Below are 18,691 nucleotides of genomic sequence, written 5' to 3'. Positions count from 1 at the left end.
TAATATCGTCAACTTCTATCAATAATTCATTCGGATTATTCATTATTTGTGGAAAAGCCCAAATTGTCATTTTTAGCAGCAAAAAGAACAATGAAATAATTAGAAAATGATAAAGATTTTATTTTAATATCAGAGTCAAATACTTGGGAATCTCAACTCATCTCGAATAAACTGCATATAATTAACCGAAATATAATGATTAATTAGAATTGACTCAGTAGAGCACAAACAACCCCCTAGAATAATTTCCATATTGATTTGTGTATATCAAAAATTTGTTCCAAAGTTATGGTCAATTATGCGTATTTAACGTTTCGGGTTACCTTTACCTCTGAAAATGTAATGTCATACTACTGTTAACGTAACCTTGACTTAGTGCAAAAATATTAACTGGCAAGGCATAAAAACTAAGGTTTATTTTCCCCCTCATATAGGAAGATTGGGGTCTAATTTTCAGCCGATTGTATGGTCATTACCAGTTGTCCTGTATTTAACAGGGTTGTCGTGCTTGGAATTGAGTATGAAAGAAATGGGGAAATTGAAGCGAATTGTTCATGAATTTCATTAGATTAACTGCAAGCAGCAATTACAGTAAAGAGATAAACCCAGATCCCACTTCGTATCTAGCAAGGAGATAAGCAAGAATTACTCCGTTGTCGATCCTCAATTCAACTCAGATCCTAACAAGTACTTAATACTAATATATTCCCAACAAACTTTCACGGTTATATTCTGTATTTCATGAGCACAGGCACTGCTGATTACTTGATAACAGTGAACAATGATAACAGTAAAATAAATTGCTACCATGTTACTTTTCCAATTTTTTAATTGCTTTGTTTCTATAAAGTTATTCAAGTCATCAAGAAATGTATTTCCTAAAAACATGTGATTTTATATTTAAGTTATAGATTCAAATAATACGCCTAGGGGCACTGCAGTGATTAAAATGTTGAAAACAGTGGGATCGGAACCATAAGGACCAATGGACCACCTCCGCTTGAAAATGCATTCCGGCAGAGTTGCTTGGTTGGGAAGCACAACATTATACATGATTTTACTTTGCATGACTGTATGTAACTGAGCTGTAAAAATAATGGTTCATGTCTATCTTTTCTTTTTGGCAAAGTAACCGTTATATGTATATACAATAGTAACGCATATTCAGAAAATATATTCGACAATGTCATCATCATCATCTGTTATTCCTACTGATGTTTTTTTTTTTTCTTCTCCTAAATTAACAGTATTTCTAATCAATAATACTGTAGCTTCCTTCCTCTCGGATCTCCTCTTATCAAGGAACTTCATACATTTAAACATAAACAGACTGTGAGTCTCATTTACTTTTAAAAGTGATACCTACAAACATACTACATACATACATTGATTGTCGTGTTTTGGCTATGGAAGATTTACTCGAGTCCAAAAATGAGCTACTAAAGTTAGCCCAAGGCTGTACTTCAAACTATAAACACAACGTAGATGGATCATCTTTTGTCTATGGGGATGCAAATAGGAAAATATCTCTTACTGAGGAGACCGAGATTTTACCCTCTGTCATTGGATCGGAAAATATTAAGTTGACTGCCGACTGCATGATCAAGTTCGTAGATTGCTTTTAATTATGCTTGTTATTTTACTTTATACCTTTGGTACTTTTTGGAACACTTTGCTCCAATTTTTTCAATTAAAAACAGGGGGCGTATAGGAAGTGTTGTGTCAGTCCTTATTTATTGGGTCCAGTCCAATCCAGTATTAAAATCGGTCCTTGGTACTGGTCCTTAGGACTGTCAGTACTAGAACAATTTTTTTTTAAAATAATAATAAACTTAAGTGACGATTAAAGGACGGAAATTTATAAGTTTTTAGAGCTGATATGCAGGACTGAACTAAACCGAACCGAAAATTATCTTTACGGGACCAAAATGAACTAAACCGGACCGAAACTAAACTGGACGGGACTGAAGTATTATGTTTTAAATAAGGACCGACACAACACTATGTATAATTAGATTGATGACCATAATGTGATTTCCAAAAAAGAGGTCACTTGACCCAAATCAGTGTTGGTTATTTTGAAAATGGTAAAATTTAGGAACAAAATATTTATAAACTTTAATTCCTGTTGATTATCTTGACCATTTTTCAAAATAAAAAAATCGGATTTTGAGTTATTTCTTTACTTTTAAATTGACGTTTATTTTAAATTGATTTGGAAGTTAACTTATGCATAAAAAACTGAATAGTTCATGAATGAAAAATAAACAAAATGAGAAAGAGAAAATGAGGAAGGTGGATCATCACAGCATAGGACAATTTTTTGAAAGTCCTACAAAAAATTTAACACCCTTAAAAAATAAAGGCAAATATTTGTGTGTTTGAGGTACACCCCTTAATACTCCATACTTCGGCTTTGTCTAAAATTATGCCACGGGAATGGGGTTATACAAGATTTTTGTAGAAAAGATGTTAAAATAGTCCACCCACCTTTCCAACCGTGACTTAATTTCTATATAATTCAAACGTTCAATACATCAGACTGTATACATATATATATACACTCAAATCCGGATAAAGGAAACTGCTAATTTTCTGATGAAAAGTTGACTTTATCTAGATTTTTCTTATATCCGAAGTATTTAAAGAACACCGTTTTTGGATACTTAAGTAACTAATTAATTTTGAAACTTCTTATTTTAAGGCAACCTTTGTTTAATTAGATCCTGTTTTTGACAGATCATCGAGGATTTGTAGCTTATCCTTAAGCTAAAGTGTTTTCGGGGGCACTGATTATACGTATCAGTATTGACTAACAAGCAATGTGATATGAATTTAAAAAGAAACCTCCAATAAAAAAAGTCGGCGACAATTTACGATTTGTTGCTATAAAAAAGTAAAATTCTTCATGAGAATTCTTCATTCTCATGAATTTCAATGAAGTTGATTGCAAAAAAAAAAAAAAAAACAGAAGAAAAAGTTGACTTTATGCAGATTTCTTCCTTCATGTTTCTTCTATGCGAAATATTTTATGTGTTAAAATACGTTGACCATGAACGTATTTTTCTTATATCCGGATTTAACGGTATTTGTAACGGGGCATGAGCCTGGTTTACTTATATTCGTTTGTAAACAAAGTGACTGAGAGTTGTGACGTCTTATGGCAAAATAATACAGCTCCTCGAATCATAATATTATTATTTTTTAAATAACATGTTCTTGTAATCCTGTTTCTCACATAGAGGGTGCAGTCAAAATTCTTCTGAGCATTCACCCAATAAGCTACAAGCTTTTTCCTTATATTTTATTTACCAAAAAAAGAAAAGATTAAGAGTAGACTAGGAAATTAGTGCTAAATCCATAAATGAATTTTGGAATTCAGAAAAATCTTATATCTTATCATTTGATGATCGTTACCTGTATCGTATTTCGAGACTTTTTAATTCAAAAAGAAACATAAAAATTACCCAAAATGTTGATAGTTTTCCAATTCTTCTCAAATATGGAATATTATATTTGATCATTGTTCTGAATTGTTTAAATCTTAACAAGAGCAAAATTGACCAATCAACAGAATTCAGTACATTGATAAGGGGAAAAGATGCAGAAAAATTGACAGCTGACAACAAATTAAAGTATACATTTTTATATTATCATATGAAAATAAATGGAAAAAGACCGAAAATCAGTTTGTAAATGGACAATCGTCCAAACTATAATTTTTTAGTATCTTTATTCATATCATGTATGTCATATCATGTATATATACAAAACATGAAATAATATGATAAGAATGTCTAGAATGAACTGCGTTTTTTTAAAGAAAACCCAAGATATCTATTTACAGAGGAAAAAACCAATGCTCTCTAGTTTTATCTATGAATAGTCTTTCCACATTTCAATTTATTGGCAATAAGAGCATTGACGATCAAAAATAGCCTGATTTTCAGAGCCTTACACACACACACACAAATTAAGAGAAACAATTTCAAGTAAAAAGGAAACCAAGGGCACTCTACAAAAGCATGCAAAATATTACTGAAAGGGTTCTTTGGAAAGCGACACTTACGATTGTGGAACGACCGTAGATATTATTCATAAAAATCTTGGAAAGAAACCTGTTTTTAAGAATTTAGGTGACCCTGTGTCTGTGGAATGGGAGGCACTCACAAAAAATCTGCTAACAGTATATGATATTGGTGTTCACTCTGTTTTTTTAGCGGGAAGTTAACTTTATTCTCTCATTAGATATGCCAAGCTATAGAATTTACCCATTCCTCGTCATTTGAAAATGATTTCTTCTAATTCAAAAGAGGCCTCGGCGTTGTCAAGGTGTGATGGATGGATTCGGAATTAAATCTATCTAGTAATTGGTTGCATAGGATTACGTCTTCGACGTCCCGAATAGCTGATAGAAGAAAATTCATAGCTCAATTTCAATTAGCCACATAAATTTTATTTTTCAGCACTCCATATAAAGATTGTCGTAAGCTATTCAATACTATTAGACACGCTTTTTCGGAATCTCCAGAATTACATATTCTCAGATCATTAATTATTTTAAACCTGAGGGGTCTGGATGATAATAATGTTAATATAATTACGCCAATAATTATATTCGGGTATCATCAAAAAATAAAGAAAGTACTTCTAAAGCTAGGTCGATAGGGATTTTTTTTTTTTTTTAAGATCCTTAGACAATCGAGGGTGCTTCTGACTGGGCCTCTGATATCATTCATCTAACCCATCAAGACATTTTGATACATTGCAAAAATACTCAAACTTTTTAGAAAGAGTAAAAACAAAACGAGCTAGTTGCTAGTTTAAAAGCAAAATGGCTCTTAATGTTACATGTTTAATTATATTTTTGTAAATTCATCTTCACCAGAAAATTTTAGATAATTCTAATTTTTATAAATTATTTACTGTCTAAATAAAGGATTAAAAAATATATTTATATATATATTGTTAAAAAACTTTTGACAATTCTTATAGGGGTCGCAGAAAACAATACGTTAGCTTTTAATGTTCTTGCTTCAACAACTCCACAAAAATAATTACCTATCGTGTTAGCCCCAGACTCTAGCAGTTTCAATTTTCTTACGAAATTTTGACATATCTTGTTGTTTTCTAATATTTAATAGAGAGTTTGTAGTAGGGTTCACGTCATGAAGAGTAATTGTTGTACCATATTCTGGCTCCATTATTCACAGCTTAACAAGGGGGAATCCTATTCCAAACCATGAACGTTCAGATCACTAATTAGGGAAAAAGAAGCAGAAACATTGAGAGTGGAAAACAAAGTATAGAGTAAATTTTAGTTTTAGTAAGGTAACGCTGTGTTTTACATCCTTTAGAGAGACAAATCGAATCATTGGAATGATTTTTCCTTACTTGTACAATGTACCTTCTACATGTAGAAATAATCCATTTATACTTATTTAAAAAAACATATATAGCGTAATGAAACATAAAAATATAGTTCATTATGTTTTTAATAAGATTAAATTCCTTATTTAAGCTCATTATCTAAACAAACTATTAAATATACAATTTTTTTTTTAAATGTTCAAAGAAATTTAATCTTACACATTATATTTACTTCTTGTGGAAATGAGTAGAATCCCAAATGAAATCCCCATTTAATTTAGTCAATCTGGAATAGAGTCTTTCTTTTTTTTGGAGGGATGTGGAGATTTTGATACGTGGAGACATCTGTGGGCCGTCATCATTAAAACAAATAATAATGATTTTCGCCAAAATTAAATCTGGTACAAATTTCAAAATCTTATAACATAAATTTCAAACTCAGGTTATAGTCTAGGACAGGGTTTCTCAAAGTAGGTGCCCCGTCACACTGGGATGTACCCTGACTGTTTTAGTGATGCCGACAAAAAAAGTACGTATTTCCACTCTGATTTTAAAGAAATGAATTAAAAAAATGACATTTCATGTATTTGAAGTCATAAATCCATTCTTTTTACTTTTGAAGCGATAAAATTCTAAGTTTATTTTAGATAAATAATTAGGCATATAAAAGGAACTGTAAAAATCTGTTTCAAGGACCCTTTGTCAATAAATAGTCTACCGGGGCCAGGGAGACTGCAGAGCATCATATTGTTCTATCGTTTAACCGCGAAAATACATTTGATTTCCTAAAGGGAAGGAACAAGCATCAGTATCATGGATCGTTTTCGAAAAAGAAACGTCCTACAAGAACTAGGCATGAATGATTGTGAAATGAAGTCCCAGCCTACTTGATGTGAGCTCTTCTGGTCTTATTCTTGGTCTCTAGTGTTATTTGGGCGGTCAAAGAAAAGTAGGTCAGCCTGTATTATGCTCTGTTCATTACTGTATCGTTTAAATAAATGGAACATTTACATTTAGATCATATTTTACACTGGGGTGCCTCTATGTACCCTGACTGAATTTTTTTTGATAAACACTGGTCTAGGATGTGACGAGCGTTACATTACAGCTAACAGCAATTGTATTGACTCAATCTTATTTCAGGAAGAAACATAAAATAAGTTATAACTTTCCTCCTTTATTAGAAACTTCTTTGATTAACCTATTTTGGGCATCTATAATTAAGGTTAGTAATATGGGCGGCTCCACACTTGATTATAAAAATAGCAACATTGCAAATGATTTTATTTAAATAAATTATTATAATTAAATAATTCATTTAACAAAGAAAAAAAAGTCCATACCTCCCAACCGCCCCCTAGCGATGAATATTTGATAGGTCTTCATATTAGAAAGATAAAGAAAGTCACGAAATTTTTAGTAAAATGGGATTTAAAAAAATGGGAATTCCTTATCAAAAAAAAAAAGGCTACGAAATTTATTTTCCCAAAAAAAAAAAATTCAAATTTTCAAAAAAGAAAGGAAGAAAAGGACCACACACCTTAATCTTTGCCGCATACCCACACACACTAAAACCTACCCGGAACCTAGGAACCTCAAAAAATATTTTAAAATGGCTAACAAATCGATAGACCATATTTTTTTATAAATATATAACTTCAATATTCAAATTCCCTTATTAAATAGACATATTTAAATCTGTAACGTAGTAGCACTAAAATTTACACATCTACTGTGTTCGGCACTTAAAGGTAAAAATTAACGGCAATGAGCGAAATTTAAAAAAATATTCCAATTTATTTGTTAGACAATATAATCTGAAATTTAATTCAAATTTTTAAAAATAAAAAAGACCCCATACCACTGGTGGCAGAGCCAAAGGGACAATTATCCCCCTCTCCTACTTTCTTTTGCAGAATGTTGTACTTATCACAATACAAAAATCGGTTTTTTTTTTTAATTTACATGTTATAAATTTTGAGGAAAAAAAAATCAATTTACCTTCTTTTTTAAAAAACAAAAAAGCTATTCGTTCAAATTTAGTCCCTTCTGAAAAATTATAGCTCTAAAGATTTTAAAAAATGTTTTTTTGTTTCTTCTTTTTTTAAAAAACTAACTTGTCCAACTAGGCATTTAGTAAAAAGTCAAAAAACTTTTGATTCAAAATTTCCAAAAAAGTATATCCCCCTCCCCCATTTGATAATATATTCTGGCACTGGTGCCCTGTACATATACCTATCTTTACCCTAGACCCGCTCACACTAAAACCGGCCTTGGTTATTAATCATCAAAATATCCCAGTTACAAATTAGGAATTAAGAAATGTATTCATTGCTGCATTCAAAGCCAAATGGTGCAGAATGCATTTCATCAAATTAAATATTAAAGAATTCAAAGTAGGTACCTATATACAGTAATAGCTTGAGATAAGAGTGTCCCACCATACGACTGTTTCGAGATACGAGCAGGATTCTGAGCAAAAAATCCCATTAACACACGAGTTTTTATTTAGATATACTCTGATCCAGAGTTGGCGACAGGACACAAGAGCCCTTTTCAAGTTTCATTGCTTTGACTTACAAGAACGAACAAATTAAACTCGTATGTCAAGATATTACTGTATTCTTATTTATTATTCACTTTATACTTTTTTTTGAAATTCGATCTCTTAAATATGTAGAGCCGAATTTTGTATTTCCATAATTATATATTATTAATATTGATATTAATTTTTCCATGAAGTCAAAAGAGACAGAAATTTAAAAATCCATTTTTCCCCTTCCTCACTTATAATTCCGTTTCGTTTGTTCTTCATAATTATATCTATAATTAATAGTAGGAAGACAAAGGTACACGCAGTACTCAAAGTGATCCGAACGTCGTTCCGTTAAGTGCAGGATTATAAGTCAGCTGTCAAATTGTCACAAAAGCAATGCACACTGTAATAATTTTGAGTCTTGAGATGAGTTTACAAATCTATAGTACTTGTTAATGTCACAAAGTGCTTGGATTTGACAATTGTTATTTATAAGAATACTAAATATTATAATCTTCAAACCTCAATAATTTGCATTTTTTTAAATGAAGAGGTTATTTGGTTTAAATGTTTATTTTTTGTAGAAGAGAATGTGGGCGAAAAAACAAATTTAGAAACAACGGTTCTACCTCACAAAAATAATAAAGTATTTTGTTGTCAACTGTCGATTTTTCATCTTATTTTCCCTGTATCAGTTTTCTAAACGTTGATTGTGGGAATTTGAATTGCCTCTTAAATTACTATAAGCAATGGCTGTTTTAGCAAGACATTAATCAAAGAAAAGTTCTGGCAAGAATTTTAAAGCACTTTGACCACTGAGTGCATGTATTAATGTGTTACTGGTAAAATTATAATAATATTATTATGCTATTATTTAAAAAAAATGGGGCAAGGTCTATAAAAACAGTCTTTCTAATTGTATTCAAAAGAGTTTCGTTATTTCATTATGATAGGATCAAAACTCGATCTCTATAACTTTGTTTTAGGGACCTCCTTTTTATTGGATGACCAAAACACTTTAAACATCCAATTTTCTGCTACTTAAATATCAAGGGGGGAGGTCACCCTCGCACGCCCTCCCCTGATGATGACCCTTTCTACAATAAGCAATCATTCAAACAATCTTTATGTTATTTTCAAAGGATTTATTTATGTTTATTGTTCATTAGAATTCACAGGTAAAATAGAGTTGCTACTAAATATAGGAATAAACTCTCTTAAATATTATTTTGTAGTAGTACAAAATAATGATATGATTCGTATTATCCCCTGATTTATAGAAATTCATTTGCAGAGCTATAAGCGCAGTTACCTACAAGATTGGGACGTTGGCTGAAAATCTCGACACTAAATTGAGTCAACTATCGGATACTATAATGTTTTTGGAACAGGATGTGTCGCAAATTCAGGTTCAGATCAGTCATGCAATTGATGGAGGATATCAGAAAGAATTCCGAGAAACTTATGGACAAAAAGCTAAGATGCCGTAAGTATAGATCTATAAAACTTTCTATTGGTTACTATAAGGATTTTTCTGATAATTTAGTTTACTTTACATTTTTATTTTTCGATGAATTCATGATTCTCTATTTCTATTAACAAATTTTTTTTGATTGATCAAATGGAGGCGTCGCAAATTGTATTTAAAGTAGCAAAAATTCATCGTCCCAATAAAATAACTATAAATTGATACTTTATTTGAAAGACAATGTTAAGGGCAAATAAAGTTTTATTATTCAAATGAAGGTTCTATACAACAGTTAACACTTTTGGGTAACTCAATTTATCCCATAAATTAGAATACAAAGCCTATAATTGACTGAAATATAGGACTGATGTATGATGTAAAGAAAATTATAGAATATTTCTACTTTTTTTGATTTTTATATAAGATTATTTTTGACTAGATATGCATATACTTATTTATAAATTAAATTAATCTTATTGCTCAATATATCTAGGAGATTGGAGAGATGCGAGGTCAACAAAAACGAAGCAGCTAGATTAAGTAACTTTTTTTCGAACTACGAATCAAAAGCAATAGACTATGATATCCTCGACAAAATAACCACAGCAAATTTGAAAGCAAATGAACGCAAAAGAACAGAGTCCTTTAAAGAAGCATATGAAAATATCTTCAATCCCCAAACAACAAATCCATGCATGGTAATTAGCGGATTTTTTTCATGAAGGCATAATTATAAACTTCTTTTGTTATAGTCCATAAGAAACTCAGTTTCAAATCAAGATAAATTCATTGCGACAGGATCACCTCATCGGTTAAAAAAAGTTGATATACCACTGATGGCATTTGAAGTTCCTGAAAAAGTAATTATTTATTTATATTTACCTTGTGTATATTAATAAAATCCTCAATTTCAGAAGAGTCCTCCTCCCGTTCAAACTGACAACACTTACGTAAATCTCAATGAGTTGGATGAGTCAACAGATACCTACGCAGCATTCGATAAATTACTATTGGATATGAGTAAAGAGACTGAAATATTAGATACTAACTATATGAACATTTCTACCAGAGAGTCCTTACCCCTCCCACCTCCACCCGAGTATTCAGAATATTCTCTCATTGAAAACGATTCCGACGAAGAAATGCCACCCCCGCTTCCTAATAACGTCATGGTTCCAAATCTTTAAAACTAATTTAAAATTAAAAATGGTTGATAATATTTCAAAAATAAATAGACCGGAAATCATTTTAAACAATTATAAATCATATGAAACCGATTTTTTACAAATTAAACATAGAGTATACAAAAAAAAATTAAAATGTTTTATGAAATGTATGTAATATCTACGAACAAAAAAAGTGTAAATAGATCATAATCAAATAGTCCCATATTCTTCTTTAAATAAATCATTCAAATACATATTAACACAACTATGATGACACGGAATCCAGAAATGCATAAATTCTTTTTAAAATAAACTATAATTATAATTTTTTGTTGGGGACGAACACTTTCAAAATAGTCCAAGGATATTTAGAGTCCTTTATTGTAGTATAGAGTTTTATCTTCACTACCAATTGAACTTAATCGGCCCTGGAGGTCAGAATCTACTCTTGAAATTGGGATCGAAGCTTTTTGTTCAAAAATTGCACAACAAAGTGGGGTTGCAAATATCAATATCAATCCCAACATTCCTATCTGTATTGGTGCATTCAAGCGAGGGTATCTTTTGAAGAAGCCTATTTATATGGAAATTAAATAGAATATGACCATAGAAAATATGTTAGATCACATTTAAAACATATCTGAGTATATATTTAAATTACCTTTCTTCTCTAACGAATTCATTGCAAAAGGTAAGAGTAGCATTCCAGGAGACGCCATGATTATTCGCGAAAATGTAACCATAGCAATCCCTTCCCGTGCAGCCACTGTAGAATTTCCTACAGGTGTACCATCTTTTGTAAATACAGGAACACCTTCTGATAATTCTGAACGTCTCATCAAGGGTATGTTAATACAATTAGCTGCTGCAACTGCAGCGAATGGTACGAATCTACCAGCAATTGGAGGAAGAGATTTAACAGCAGCATTGAGTCCAAGAGCTGTAGTAAGAGCTCCTCCGGTAGCAGCAACATAAGAAGATCCTAGAGTAAAGGAATCTATGGGTTTACTTCCTGAGCGATTTGTGTAATTAACAATAGCATTGAATGACTGATTAGTCCATTGCCAAAATATTGTTTGAGCTGGAGTTTTATAGAATGTCATCATTAGACCCGTGATGGTCATGTTCATAGGGACCTAAGGAGAATGAAAGCAAGATAAAATTATAATTAATTCTCAGATGTAAACATTACTTGCGCAGACATTCTACCAATCAGCATCATTTTCTCCCCTGTGTCCGGGTGGAAGCTGGAGTCATATATATTTTTAGCTTTCCAGAGTTCATCAGTAGATAGATTTGCAACAGAAGGATCATTTTCTCGGTATCTATACATAAGAATAAGTATGTATCAGTCCCCTCAACATAATCTATTTAATATTCATATGTAAAATGTATATTGGTACTAACTTTGTAACGACGTCCTTTGACCACTCCAATTGTTGAGGAGTACAAAATAGATTAAAAGGATTTGTAGTTACAAGGAAATGTTTAACTCGTCCAATATACGTAGATTGATCCCAACGAGGCTCATCTATATTTACTCTTTCTGCCATTTTCACTTAATATGTGAATCAATCAACTATCCTTAATAGTTGTTTGGGTGCTCAAAAAAATATAATATATTATATAAATGAGTATATAATAAGTAAAAACTGGTTTGAAAGATGGAAAGTAAAGTCAACGCAGCGTTCTCATGTGATATCGTATTTAAACAAGTTAAAGGCCTGTTCAAATAATAAATATAATATATCAAGCTTGATGCAACAAACACAACACTTTTGTTAAAAAAAAGTATCAAAAATATGGATTTTTGATACTTATGACGTATGAATTGGCCTTGCTAAAATTGCTTATTTTCATATTTGCAATTGGGATATCAATCGGCAATATCTATAAATATAAGATTACATTTAAAAAATAATTGAAAGCCACCTAAGAACACAATATATATATATATATATATTAAATGGACATATTTATACATATATGTTATAGTAAGAACGTCGATAAATGTATTTTAAGGCTTTTAATTACTTGAAATAGCTCTACATGTTCAAACATTTAATAAATAATAATTGAAATACGATTGATTTGCAAATAGTAATAAACAAAATTGAATTGTGAGTTGTACCTACTACCTACTCCGGATGTAATTGATCCTCCTTTCAAGCCTATTTTTATGTTTGTAACGAACACCAAAGTAAAATAACAAAATTTGCCGAAACTCTTCGTTTCAGTAATATTAAAACATCACTAACGTCACAGAACAAACTGTGTGATGTCAATTGAAAACATGTGTTTTTTCTTCCTCAGCAGCTTTAATAGCGAAACATAGTGCGTACTGCCGAAACAACAAAAGAGATATTCGATTCAGTAGCTGCTGGCACAGTTAATAAGTAACATTAATATATTAGTTATTATTACCAATTTCAATTATTTAATAGTCCGTTTTTTATCATTATTAGGCATGAAAACCCTACAAATAAAAGAAAATTCTTTAAATTATCTATCTTGTTTGGCTATAGTCAGATGACCACTCCATTTTTAATCTTTCTTAGATACCTAATGATATATATTATTTTGGTTTTATAATAATCAAAGTCGTACATGAAAGTTATTTTTTTCTCTCTAGGACATTCAAAACATTGATATCTATTTATTTGTAAACATAAGCCCTCTAGCGGATAAATTTAATAACAACCTGATATAAATGTACTTTTGTTTACACCGTATACATACTGTTTTTAGTATCGTATAAAAATATGACTGAGTTGTGGTTGTGAAACTTGACGTATTTTCTTTTTTAGATAAATATACATTTCAATAATTAATTATTCATAAGTACGACAATTTATTTATATTTTGATAGAGTACATTTTTAAAAATATGAATATATTAATGGAAGTACTACTCAAAGTACATATTTGAAAGAGTATGTAGAAAATAATGGGATTTTACATTTCCTGTTGTCCTCAATTCGATCGATCGAATGTCTTTTGATGTGGCTAAATATTAAATAATAATGTGATCTATCTACTTACGAAAAAAGATATAAAATAGCAGTAAATATTTAATTAGGGCAATGTCTTGGAAAGGACATTCACTTTAATTTTAAGATATGTTAATATAACGATTTAGCTCTAATACTAAATAGTAATAAGTGATGAACAAATATAATTATTTAAGCAAGGATTACTATTTTGTTAGATCTTGATATTACATTACTGTTGAATACACATTTAAAAAATGCAAATCATTATAATTAGTTATATAATGAAGTTATCCTTGAAAGTAGCAGTGAGTATCGACACTCAATTCATTTCTACTCGGGAAGATATACTTAATATTATCGACATCATTTATATGTTATATTGTTTGTCACTTATTATATACTATAAATATATAAATAAAGTAAAAAATTACCTAAATAGCATTGAAACAGATTATGTTTTTTTTTTTTTTACCTTTTCTTCCTTCGTTAGCAGATAGGAGGAAAAATAGCGCAGACTCTAGAATAATAATATCCATCCTCTTTTTTTTACATTTATATTCTTCTCAGGAGTACCCAGTGTATAATATTGATATATATGTTACTAACAGCAGCACCCATCCGTGACGACAACTGAAGTACGGAGTACCACCGAATGTAAGGATTTGGACCGTCATGGGCCGAGGGAGAAAATGGTTTTGGTTCAGATATGCCCATTTATCTCTCTTTGTACTAATTCTACTCATCATCGTTTTCATTCATTTCAAATCCAAATGGGTTCAATTACAATTATTCAGTAAGTAAATTAGTATAAATAAAATAGGTGTACATTAAAACAATTAACTAATATGTATGTTTTTTAGATGATCCCAACAATCCTCTAGGCCTTAATGGTAGGGAAGCTCGACTAGCGGATCGTGTTAGAGATATGGAAGATCAAAATCAAATACTTCGTCGACAATTATCCATTTCACAAAGTCAGCTTATATCTGCAATGTCTCAGAAGAGATTCCCTACCTCTCAAGAGCCTCCAGAAGAAGATGAAGAATATCACCATCACAGTAATAAACCTTGTGATGATTTTGTTCCAAAGTGTGATGTGCTTCATATTGGGATTGTTTGCGCTGGTTATAATTCTAGTCGTTCAGTTGTTACTCTTATTAAAAGCATTTTATTCTATCGGAAGCATCCTCTACACTTCCATTTTATCACAGATCCATCAACTAAACGAGTTCTTGATACCTTGTTTCAAACATGGAAAATCCTACAAGTTAAAGTTTCTTTTTATGAAGAAGATGTATCGAATGAAGTAAATTGGGTTCCCAACAAGCATTACTCAGGGATTTATGGACTCCTTAAATTAACATTACCAAAAGTATTGTCTAATGTGTCTAAAATTATTGTTCTTGACACAGACGTAACATTAGCTACAGATATTTCAAAGTTATGGAAATATTTTAGTAATTTTGAAGTAGATCAATGTCTAGGTCTCGTTGAAAATCAAAGTGATTGGTATATTCCTGGAAAATTATGGAAAAATCATCGTCCTTGGCCAGCTCTTGGAAGAGGTTTCAATACGGGTGTTATTCTTATGGACTTGAACAAGCTCCGATCTTTTCAATGGAATACAAAATGGAAGCTTATTGCTGAAAAAGATCTTACGACTCTCTATGTCACAGCCCTAGCTGATCAAGATATTTTCAACGCTGTGCTTAAGAGTTATCCGCAATTACTCTACAAGTTACCATGCAATTGGAACGTTCAATTATCTGATAACAGCCGCTCTTCTGAATTTTGCTATTCCTTAGAAGTTCAGGATTTAAATATTATTCATTTTAATTCGCCTAAAAAACTTCGTGTTCAGAATCCACATGTTGAATTTTTTAGGAACCACTTTCTCACTTTTATACAGTATGACGGTAATCTCTTGAGAAGGGATCTTATAGGATGTAATGTCACTACTGCCAAAAGTGTTTCAAACATGGAATCTAAGGGTTCTGACCAGTCTTGTTATGAATTCTATCTAGCTGGTAAAACTGTCTATCGTACCCATATTTATTTCTTAGATTATCTCTTACCTCAATCCAAAGATTCCCTAGTCACACTCGTCGCGCAACTCTCTATTGATAGACTACATATGATTGAAAATTTGTGCACTCAATGGTCCGGTCCCATGAGTTTGGCTCTTTATCTTTCAGATGCTGAGGCTCAGGAATTTTTTACATTTGCATCCAATTCTGAAATACTCAAAAGGAGAAAAAATATTGGTTATCACGTTGTGTACAAGGAAGGGAGCTTTTATCCCGTGAACTATTTACGAAATGTGGCTCTCAATGAAGTAGAAACCGATTATGTTTTCTTAAGTGATATTGACTTTCTACCAGGAGTAGAAACATACTCATCTCTGTGCAATGTAATTCGAAATTCAAAGGAACACGCGAAGGTGACAAGAGCCTATGTCATTCCTGCTTTTGAGACTCAAAGATACAGACTTCCTAAATTTCCTAAAAACAAAGCTCAAGTTATTGATCTCTTAGATGAGGGAACGCTATTAACATTTAGGTATCATATTTGGATGAAGGGGCATTCTGCCACAGACTATGGAAAGTGGAGAACTGCTACATCCCCCTACAAGGTAATTCGTTATCAGCAATAAGTAATGAAGTTTTAAACGTGTAAATTTCCTCATATGTAGATTCAATGGGCTGAAGATTTTGAGCCTTATATTGTTGTTCACAAGGACTTGGTCCCCAAGTATGACACACGGTTTGTTGGATTTGGATGGAATAAAGTGTCCTATATTTTGGAATTATTTGCATCAGGATTTGATTTCATTGTACTTCCAAATGTATTCATGGTGCATATGCCTCATGCCCCTAGTTTAGATATTGCTCGTTTTCGATCATCATCTTCTTATAGGAGGTAAGCAATATCATTCAATAAAATGAAACCATATTTTTATTGGTTTTTGGATAAGCAACGTACATGCATAACTCAAACTCTTCTTTTAGATGTTTAAACGATCTCAAGAAAAAATTTGTGAAGGAAATCAATCTCAAATATGGAACGTCACTCAAAAGTACTTAAGTCTCTAATCTCAATTTATTTGGTGCTTGTTAGTCTTTCTTCATCTGAATGATCGGATTTCATTTATTCTCATTATTATTATAATACTCCACGTTGAGTTTCTTCAACAGTCAACTTATTTTCGTTGAATTACTTGATGGAAGATCATCAAAATATATGTTTAGGATTTTTTGATATTTTAAATCATGGATATTTTGTATCTAAGAATATTTCCATTTATCAGTTGATATTTTTCTAGTATTTATTTTAAATGTTTATAAAATTATATATATTATATTTACCACCAAAAATAGTTGCATATTTCTTTATTGATATTACAAGTTCATTTAATATATTCTATTTTAAATTATTAATCAATAATTTTTTTAATAAACTTGATTTTATTTGAAATGTACTACTCGTAATTTGTATCATTTATGTTCATGCTACGTAACATTCATTATAATACTGATCTATGAAATGTTGGGGGAAATGAAAAAAGTTGTCCTTTTTTAACATATCTTCTGTCAATCGTTTCAATTTTTGCTAAGAAAGTGCTTTTCATAGCGTTCTATACATTAGAATTGTAAGTAATATGTAGGTTCTTCTAATGTAATATATGCTGTGTACAAGGTGCAAATTGTATAAGTTTCAATTTTTTCCTCTTAACAGGGGCCTCCGAAAGCGGTCGCAAAATTAAGGAATTCTTGCTTTATACTAGAAAATTTAATATTTAATTTTTTTTCAAAAAATTGAAAATTTAATTTAATTTATCAATTTTTTTCCAAAAAAATTTAATTTTCTGTGATTAGTTATAGATTTTTGAAATTTTCCTATAAAGAATTTAATATTTGAAATTTTCCTCTTAAGAATTTAATATTTGAAATTTTTCTCCAAAAAATTTTATTTTTGAGAATAGCTATGGATTTTGTAACTTTTTTCTAAAAAACTTGATATTTGAAATTTAATTTTTGAATTTTTTTTTTCAGAAAAAATTAATTTTTCTTTATTTTTTCAAAGAAATTCCCCCCCCCCCCCCAAAAAAAAAAAAATATATATATAATAATCTTACAGACGCCTCTGCTTAAAATGCATTATTTAATAACAAAATTGGTCATTCTAATTACCAACCATTAACTGATACTATCATTTCAATTTGGTATATTAAAATTACATGGGTATTATGTCCACATAATACTTATATTCTTGTAATTTTTATTAAAATAATCCAAAATTACAATTTATAACTAATTTATACTGAACTTAAGAAAATACTGAACGATATGGGCACTATTTAATAATTATGGACTTGAAATAAACTCAAATGAACTCTTAAACTCAAAAAATATTCAAAGACTTGTTGTTGTGAGCAATGACTTGAGACTGGACTTAGAGTATAAGGACTTTCTTGCCACCTCTCATTTTCAAATAAAATCTAAAAAGTTGTGCACAACAATATAATTTAGGGTTATTTTAGTGCTATTATGGAAGGTAATCTATGTCTATGTCCATACTATTAAGTTGTTTTATGACGAAGTAATTTAATGGTAATTTTGATCAAAGTTATAACTTATGTAGATTAAATTCCTACACAAACAGCTATTTTGGTAAGGATGCAGATTTTTTTAATCTATTAAATGGCATACCTTTTTGGAATTATGGCTAAATGGGGAATATTTTTACTTTTTTTTCTAAGAATTAGAGGCAGAACCTAATTAATAATGAGTACTTTATTGTCGAGTCGATCAGTATTTAAATATTACAAGCATTCTATCCAACATTATTTCTACATCAAAATGCAATAATTGCCTTTTAACATAGAAATAGTTATTATGTAATTATTATTATTGGTTTTTAATAATGATAAATAAAATCTAAACTCATAAGCAGCATAGTACTAGTGTATAATTTATAATATACTTTAGTATAATAGCAAGTTAAAACTTCATCTTAATTTATACTATGAGAATATTACTATAGAACGTTTTCAATCGATGTCAGTATTGTTGATGTTTGCCTTTTTGAGGGCTTAAAAAAAAAAGGTTGATAACAATGAACTCCATTTTGTCATTAATAAAATAGACAATAGGGAGATT

The 18,691-nt window shown here is 30.5% G+C and overlaps 3 protein-coding genes across 17 annotated transcripts; 2 read left to right on the top strand and 1 right to left on the bottom strand.

Moving 5' to 3' along the window:
* The first annotated feature begins 905 nt into the window (after positions 1 to 905).
* LOC121119374 (uncharacterized) lies at positions 906 to 10,766 on the top strand. Its single transcript, XM_040714022.2, has 5 exons — positions 906 to 1,606; positions 9,201 to 9,392; positions 9,868 to 10,072; positions 10,127 to 10,234; positions 10,289 to 10,766. The coding sequence occupies exons 1-5, from the start codon at positions 1,407 to 1,409 to the stop codon at positions 10,559 to 10,561; spliced, it is 978 nt and encodes a 325-aa protein (XP_040569956.1). The 5' UTR covers positions 906 to 1,406; the 3' UTR covers positions 10,562 to 10,766.
* Positions 10,618 to 12,907, bottom strand: Sfxn1-3 (Sideroflexin-1-3). 12 transcript variants are annotated; one of them, XM_071889038.1, is made up of 5 exons: positions 12,672 to 12,907; positions 11,948 to 12,380; positions 11,733 to 11,865; positions 11,202 to 11,676; positions 10,618 to 11,114 (listed from the first exon to the last, which is right to left on the bottom strand). In XM_071889038.1, the coding sequence occupies exons 2-5, from the start codon at positions 12,091 to 12,093 to the stop codon at positions 10,909 to 10,911; spliced, it is 960 nt and encodes a 319-aa protein (XP_071745139.1). In that variant the 5' UTR covers positions 12,094 to 12,380; positions 12,672 to 12,907; the 3' UTR covers positions 10,618 to 10,908. The 12 variants fall into 12 exon arrangements, with proteins under 12 accessions (XP_071745139.1, XP_040569958.1, XP_040569957.1 ...); XM_040714024.2 differs by having other exon boundaries at positions 11,948 to 12,264; positions 12,683 to 12,895; XM_040714023.2 differs by having other exon boundaries at positions 11,948 to 12,264; positions 12,672 to 12,894.
* Positions 12,908 to 13,272: 365 nt separating this feature from the next.
* Positions 13,273 to 17,010, top strand: LOC121119373 (xylosyl- and glucuronyltransferase LARGE2s). 4 transcript variants are annotated; one of them, XM_040714021.2, is made up of 6 exons: positions 13,273 to 13,381; positions 14,100 to 14,325; positions 14,393 to 15,559; positions 15,620 to 16,164; positions 16,225 to 16,451; positions 16,541 to 17,010. In XM_040714021.2, the coding sequence occupies exons 2-6, from the start codon at positions 14,205 to 14,207 to the stop codon at positions 16,614 to 16,616; spliced, it is 2,136 nt and encodes a 711-aa protein (XP_040569955.1). In that variant the 5' UTR covers positions 13,273 to 13,381; positions 14,100 to 14,204; the 3' UTR covers positions 16,617 to 17,010. The 4 variants fall into 4 exon arrangements, with proteins under 4 accessions (XP_040569955.1, XP_040569954.1, XP_071745137.1 ...); XM_040714020.2 differs by having other exon boundaries at positions 14,393 to 16,164; XM_071889036.1 differs by having other exon boundaries at positions 13,287 to 13,381; positions 14,141 to 14,325; positions 14,393 to 16,164.
* Positions 17,011 to 18,691: the final 1,681 nt, after the last annotated feature.

This window comes from Lepeophtheirus salmonis, chromosome 6, assembly GCF_016086655.4.
Source record: "Lepeophtheirus salmonis chromosome 6, UVic_Lsal_1.4, whole genome shotgun sequence".
NCBI classification, from domain to species: Eukaryota; Metazoa; Arthropoda; class Copepoda; order Siphonostomatoida; family Caligidae; genus Lepeophtheirus; species Lepeophtheirus salmonis.
The sequence above is the reverse complement of the archived record's forward strand: the minus strand, read 5'-3'. Positions and strand labels throughout refer to the sequence as shown.

Excerpts from the sequence above, each read along its gene's own strand:
- LOC121119374 (XM_040714022.2), top strand. The coding sequence starts at position 1,407 with ATGGAAGATTTACTCGAGTCCAAAAATGAGCTACTAAAGTTAGCCCAA. Across the intron at positions 9,393-9,867 it reads GGACAAAAAGCTAAGATGCC|GAGATTGGAGAGATGCGAGG; the intron begins GTAAGTATAGAT and ends CAATATATCTAG. Across the intron at positions 10,235-10,288 it reads CATTTGAAGTTCCTGAAAAA|AAGAGTCCTCCTCCCGTTCA; the intron begins GTAATTATTTAT and ends CCTCAATTTCAG.
- Sfxn1-3 (XM_071889038.1), bottom strand. The coding sequence starts at position 12,093 with ATGGCAGAAAGAGTAAATATAGATGAGCCTCGTTGGGATCAATCTACG. Across the intron at positions 11,866-11,947 it reads TCAAAGGACGTCGTTACAAA|ATACCGAGAAAATGATCCTT; the intron begins GTTAGTACCAAT and ends TCTTATGTATAG. Across the intron at positions 11,115-11,201 it reads GAATTCGTTAGAGAAGAAAG|GCTTCTTCAAAAGATACCCT; the intron begins GTAATTTAAATA and ends CCATATAAATAG.
- LOC121119373 (XM_040714020.2), top strand. The coding sequence starts at position 14,205 with ATGGGCCGAGGGAGAAAATGGTTTTGGTTCAGATATGCCCATTTATCT. Across the intron at positions 16,165-16,224 it reads CTGCTACATCCCCCTACAAG|ATTCAATGGGCTGAAGATTT; the intron begins GTAATTCGTTAT and ends CCTCATATGTAG. Across the intron at positions 16,452-16,540 it reads TCATCATCTTCTTATAGGAG|ATGTTTAAACGATCTCAAGA; the intron begins GTAAGCAATATC and ends CTCTTCTTTTAG.